The sequence below is a fragment of the Dasypus novemcinctus genome, chromosome 8 (genome assembly GCF_030445035.2).
Source record: "Dasypus novemcinctus isolate mDasNov1 chromosome 8, mDasNov1.1.hap2, whole genome shotgun sequence".
Taxonomy (NCBI): Eukaryota; Metazoa; Chordata; class Mammalia; order Cingulata; family Dasypodidae; genus Dasypus; species Dasypus novemcinctus.
The window spans coordinates 97,733,980-97,740,015 of record NC_080680.1 but is presented as its reverse complement, the minus strand read 5'-3'; the positions used below and the strand labels follow the sequence as shown (position 1 = coordinate 97,740,015).

Genomic DNA, 6,036 nt, shown 5'->3' with positions numbered 1-6,036 from the left:
GTCTCCGACAAGTCGCGACGCCCCTCTAAGCTGCATTGACTTCACGTAAAATAGGATAGCCAGGGTTTGTACTAGAAAGGGTCATCATGAGGCTGACACAGGACAGTGGCGGGGGGTGGGGGTTAAATCTGTGCTGCTCTCTGGTGGGAGCTGAATGAACGGGGCTGGCGTCATTCTGGTCCTGTTAAGGCCACCCACCTTCTTTTACTGTTGTCAGGGAATCCTTCCTAAAGGACAACTCTGGTTGTCACTCCTGCCAGCCATCCCCAGGGTGAGGCCGGGGACCCTCCCCACAAGGGCCTGCCAGCCCAGCTTCTGCCTCTCGCCCGGCCCCACCTCTCACGAGGTCCTTCTTCCACTGTTCTGCTCCGACTGTTGGGAACTTACTTGGGGTTCACTGAGGCCCCATGCACCCTCCCACCCCAGGCCAGTCCCTCTTCCCAACACACCCTTCCTTGACTCCCTCCTTCTTTACCTGGCTAACTGCTCATCCTTTGGATCCCAGCTTAGGTGCCCATTCCTCCAGGAAGCCTTCCCTGACCTCCTCTGCTATGCAGGGAAGCGCCCTTTCCCTAGCTCCTGCAGCACTTAACCACATACTGCATTGCAATTACCTGTTTACCTGTGAACTCCAAGAGGCGAGACACTGCCCCCTTGCTCCCTGCTGCAAACTCAGCACCTGGCACGGTGTCCGGCATGAAGTAGATGCTCGGAAATTATTTAGTGAATAACTGAATGGATAGATGAGTCAATTTCTGCATCCCCCACACTGCAGGAAATGTCTGTAGAACAGATTTGAGTGGGAGGTTCCGGCAGGGCCTGGGAGAAGCCCCTGGGGTTTGGGCGCTGGGTGGTGAACAGAGCGGACACCCCATCGCTCCCACGGGTGGGGTAGCCCCCCCTGCCCACAGGGCCCCGGGCCCCAGAGCCAGCTTCCAGATGCTAAGCCCGGCTCAGCCTTACCTCGTTGCTTCTCCATCTGCACAGCCGGGCCGGATCCCCGCAGCCAGCGTCGCGGGCAGCCAGGCCAATCGTCCCCGGCGTCTTCCTATTTTAGACATCTCACCGCCTCGGTCCCTTCTAATGTTTCCAGCCAGGCTGCGGGGGGAGAAAAAAGAGGTTACTGCTACTTTAAATGTACCGTATGAAGGCGAGGGCTGGAAAGGGGCCTGCTTGCAGGAATACCCAGTCATCTAGTTGGAAAAGCAGCCAGATGGAATACAAAAGGAGAAACCCAGACGCTCATGGAGACAGCCTTGGTTCATAAATCAGGTGGGGCCAGGGACCCGGGGCCCGCACGCCATGGAGCCCAGCTCCCTCCTGGACCGGGCCGACTCCTACGGTAAGACGGGCGTCCACGAAGTGGCAGAGTTGGGGACTTCAACTGTGCTGCTCAGGCAGACTTTTCTCCCTGTTTGCTGCAGGAATCCGAGCTGGAGGGGGGGGGGGGCGGTCCGGCAGCCGGGCACTGTGTGGTCTCGGGCCTCATGGGTGGGCATGGGTGCCCCTGGGGTCATAGGCACAACGGGGCCGGGGGGTCCCCGGGACTGGGTCTTGGGCAGCCCCTCGGACGCGGGGCATTTGGCAGGGTCTGGGGAAGGCAGAGGGAGTTTCGGCTGCTTCTGTTTTGCTCTTGGCCAAGAAGGAAAGGAAGGAAGTTTGCAGCCCCCCTGCCTGCCTGCCTCACTCACCAGCCCCCAGCTTTGGCTCGGGCCTGCGGGGCAATTTAATTACCGAGATCCTGCAGATAAACAGAGTTGGAACCCGCAACAGGAATGTGCTGGGTAATTAAAGTCCCGGGCTTGAGCTGAAAGCTCTCCCTGGCTTTACAGGGCCCCAGAGGCTGCCACCAGGGAAGCGGCCCCTGTCGCAGCCTCCCAGGCGGGCGGTGGGAAGCCCAGGGCAGACTGCTGGGAAAAGTTCCTCGGGACAGAGCCCAGCAGAGAGGTGGGGAGGGGACTGGAAGTCCTGGGATGGTTCGGCGGTGGCGGTTTCTGCCGACGTGGGGTCCAGGGACGCAGGTAACTAAGCCCCCACCCACTGCCCTGCTCAGCTGGGCCAGGCTGGCTGCGCCTTTGGCTGGGAGGCCTGGAGCATGCCGGCCGCCTGGGGGCAACAGGCAGAGGCACTCCCGGGGGGCTGGGTTGGGGGCTCGAGGGGCGGTGGGTCCTAGGGCTCAGTGGGAGAGTGCCCCGCCAGCTTCAGAGCAGAGGCCAGTCAAGGCACAGACACAGCCGGGCTGGGATCAGCCCCTTAGGGCCCCAGGTCCTCCTGGGGTGAACTCCCCCACCCCAACTAGGCCTGGCCACCGGGCACAGCTCCAAGGCCAAACTCCCTGCCTCCGGCAGGAGCTCAGTTCTTTCCAGGGAGAGGGGCCGTTTGCCACATTTGGCGCTGCCATCGGCCGGGGAGCTTGCAAGGCCCAGTCGTGGACCGGGCGCCTTTGGACAGCCGGGAGGTGGGTCAGTGCACGCTGAGCGGCCCCCGCATGCCCAGCTCTGTGTCGGAGGTGCAGGAGAGAGGGACGCATCGTAAAGATAGTTGGTGCTTAGTGAATGGAAGGAGGAAAGGGAGAAAGGGAGGGAGGGAAGAGAAGAAAGAGATCCCTGCCCTGGAAGGGCGCCAGGCCTAGAACAGGAGACAGACAGACGAGACGCCCGGATTCAGGATGATGTCTTACTTGGGAAGGCTGCGGGCCGACAGTCGGGAGATGTGGCTCAGCGCAGGGATGTAATGAGGTTGACCAGTGCCTGGACGCTGCCCCACTGCCTCGCCCAAGCTCCAAAACTCGGGACCTCCAGCTCCCCACCTGGAATGTGATGACTCAGTGATGTCTCAGGAACCCACAGCCCCAACTTGCTGTTCCCCGGGTTTCCTAGGGGCAGCCTCTGGGCAGGGCAAAGCTGAGACCCCTGGAAGCTGCCTCCCCTGCAATCAGCGGGCGCCGCGTACACCCAGGCCCTTGCCTTCACCTGTTGTGGGCCTCTCACCCCTGCTCATCTCGTGGAAGCTGGTCAGGTCTTGAGGGGCCCGGGAGCCAAGAGGAAGAGGCAGGGGGCAGAGGGGACCTCAGGGAGCGGGCAGGGGGGAGCCAGAGTGGAGACCTGCTCCCAACCCCCCAGAGAAGCTTCTGGCCAGTGTCCCCCAACCAGCCTGCCTGGGAGGTCCAAAGTTGAAAGGGCCATCCCGGGCCAGGGTGGCAAAGGAAGCCATGGCCTCAGCAGGTCACATACTCTGTCAGAGCCTTGGTTCTTCATCTATTAAATACTTTCAGCCCCTGTACTGGGTTCTGGAATTGGAAAGAGAAGTCAAACCTTGTCTCTACTTTTGTGGTGTTCCCAAGCTAGTCTGAGAGAGGCAAGCATACTGCTGAGAGAAGGCAAGTCACTGTGGAACCCTTAAGCCCACAATGGGAGTCCAGGAAGGCTTCCTGGAGGACGTGGCACCTCCACTGAAAAAGTCAATGACTCTCTCCTTCTTGAAACACCGCTGGCTTCTCCTAGACCTTCTCTCTCTGTGCTGCCCATGTGCTCTGCATCACAAGGTCGATAGCTTCTGCCTCCTCGTACAGCCTGACCTTTCCTCCTGCTGCCCCTCATGCACTAGGCTCCTGCCAGGCTGATCTGACCTTCCTTATGCCCACCAGGCTAGTCCTCACCTCAGGGCCTTTGCACATGTCGTTCCCGTTGCCCGGAACTTTCTTCCTCCCGTTCTTCACTGAGCTAACTCTTCCTCATCCTCCCAATCTTGAAAAGTCACCTCCTCAGAGAAGCCTTCTGTACCTCATGTTCTCCCCACTCCCTCGGATTAGATCCCACCTCTTAGTCTCTCATTTCCTTTCTGGGACCTGCCAACATTTGCCCTGCACATTTTCGTGTGTTCATGGATTTAGCCTCTGTTCCCCTCACTAATCTCTCTGCTCTTTGTGACAGCTGCATCCCTAGATTATAGTAAACATCCAGCAGATATTTGTTGAATGGGTGGGTGAATGGATGCAGTTGGCCCAGGCAAATCAGTGAGGAAAGGCTTTCCAGGCAGAGAACAGCAGGTGCAAAGGCATGGAGGCTGGGGAGGGGGTTCTGTGATCCTCACGGGGGGAAGACGCTGTTGGTCAGAGGCTGGCAAGCTGACATCTTTGGGGGTCTCAGGAGCCTCGATGGCGGCAGGGTTGGGAGAGGCAGAGCTGGAGTGGGGGGCTCTAGGTACCCCTTCCTGCTTCAGGCTGAGCTCCCTTCCACCTGGTGGATATCCTCAACTCTGATTCCATTTGCCAGGTGCACAGGGGCTGAAAGACGTTTGGCCAAAGTGTGCTGGGGGCTCCCCAGAACCTGGACTCACATTCTGGAGGCCTGAGCAGAAAGAGGCTACTTGTTCAGGGCCTCTTAGCAGCCAGGGCTGAGCAGTGGCCCCCTGGGGGGTCCTGATGAGAGAGACCCTAGAGCAAGGCCAGTGAGGGCACAGAACCACAGCAGGGGAGGGACAAATAGACAAGTAGGGATTTCTTTCACACAATTAGCAGCAGGAAGGCAAGGAGAAAAGAGGGCCCTGGAGACCCTGCACTAATTCCAGTACAGCCCATCATGGGTGAATGGGAGTCTGCGCCTCAGTTTTCCCACCTGTAAAATGGGACAAGGGCCAGACAAAGTCTAACTGATCCCTTCTGGTGCAAGTCCCTTAAGGATGTATGAAATGTCCAGGTCAGAGAGGCACCTCCTTCGCATCTGCCTTGTGATCGCAAGGAGGCCTGGCGACGGACTCACCTCCCTTGGTCTGGGAGCAAAGCTCACTCCGCAAAACATGCTTTCTTCAGGTTCTCATGGGGCGCTGTCATTTTCCTCATTTCACAGGCACTGCCCCCCATCCATTCACTGCCGACAGCTCTTGGTGCTTCTCCAGTCAGGAGAATATTTTTATTACTTGTCATGAGATCCCTGAGGACAGAGGCTGTGTCCTGTTTACCGTATATCCCCAGGGCCCTGCGCAGTGCCTGGCCCTGAGAGGGTACTCAGTACTCGTTCTCTGGATGGGTGAACTAATGAATGAATGACTGTGCGTGAGTGAACGGCACCAGCTGGATACTGCCCTTTACTTGCTCGTGCTCTCAGGCTCCCCTTCCCTAGGCTGCTGCTTCCTTAGCTGTAAATGGAGGGCGCTGGACTCCATGCCCCGGAGGGTTCCAGCTCGGACCACGGAAGATTCTAAATCCAACCCAGCATTTGGCACCCTCATCCCTCCTGCGGCCTGAGCCTCATCCCAGCTCCCGTTGTCCTTGCATGGTCTGGACCAAGGCCCTGCTCTTGGCTCAGTCGTGGCTTCCTCACCTGCCAGGTGGGCAGACTCAGCCCTGCCCACCTGGTACAAGCCCCTTGTCTTGGGGCTCACGTGGGGTGATGGGGCCAAAGCCTGTAAGACCGGACACCTGCTGGGAAGTTCATGATTGATCTAGGAGGGAATCGGGCTCAGACAGACGGAGAGGACGAGCGCTCCGGAAGCAGCCAGTTGCTTTGGCAAATCCTGGGGGCAGAACAGGCAACTCAAAAGCTCAGGAGCTTCAGCTTCCTCCCAACAAGGACACCTGCCCAGGGTCGCTGGAGGCCCTAGTAAGCAGGCAGGTGATGGAATGGGATTCTGTAAACATCTAAGTGCTGAGGGTAAAATAACCACACCTTCTCCATGCCAAGCTCCATGCCAGGTGCTTTATGTACATTATCTACTTGAAACCTCACAAGGACCAGTAGGCAGCCCCATTTATCAGATGAGGAAACTGAAGCTCAGAGAAGTCATATGATGGGTGAAGGTCACACAGCAAGTATAGTGATTTGAACCCAGGTCACCCCAGCTATGGAGCCTGGGATCTTCATTGTGTCATGCTCTCTGAGCACCATCGCTGCACCAGAGCTGCCACCTGGAGGCCCCTCCTCTTGCCAGAAGAAAATCCTGGCTCCCAAGGGAATGAGTGCAAGGTGGCAGGAGCCACGACTGTCTAAAGGTGATGCGAGTGCAGCTGAGGACAGGGAGCAGCAGAAGCAGCTGTAA

The 6,036-nt window shown here is 58.3% G+C and overlaps 1 protein-coding gene across 6 annotated transcripts in view; it reads left to right on the top strand.

Annotated features, from left to right (window-relative positions):
- The first annotated feature begins 768 nt into the window (after nucleotides 1-768).
- The window catches only part of DAB2IP (DAB2 interacting protein), a 195,398-nt gene continuing 190,130 nt past the window's right edge, over nucleotides 769-6,036 (top strand). Inside the window, exon 1 of one of the 6 annotated variants that reach the window (XM_058302450.1) lies at nucleotides 769-1,342. In XM_058302450.1, the coding sequence (XP_058158433.1) occupies nucleotides 1,303-1,342 (40 nt within the window). In that variant the 5' untranslated portion in view covers nucleotides 769-1,302. The remainder of the gene's footprint in view (nucleotides 1,343-6,036) is intronic. The other 5 variants (XM_058302443.1, XM_071217022.1, XM_058302437.2 and 2 more) reach the window with 5 other exon arrangements.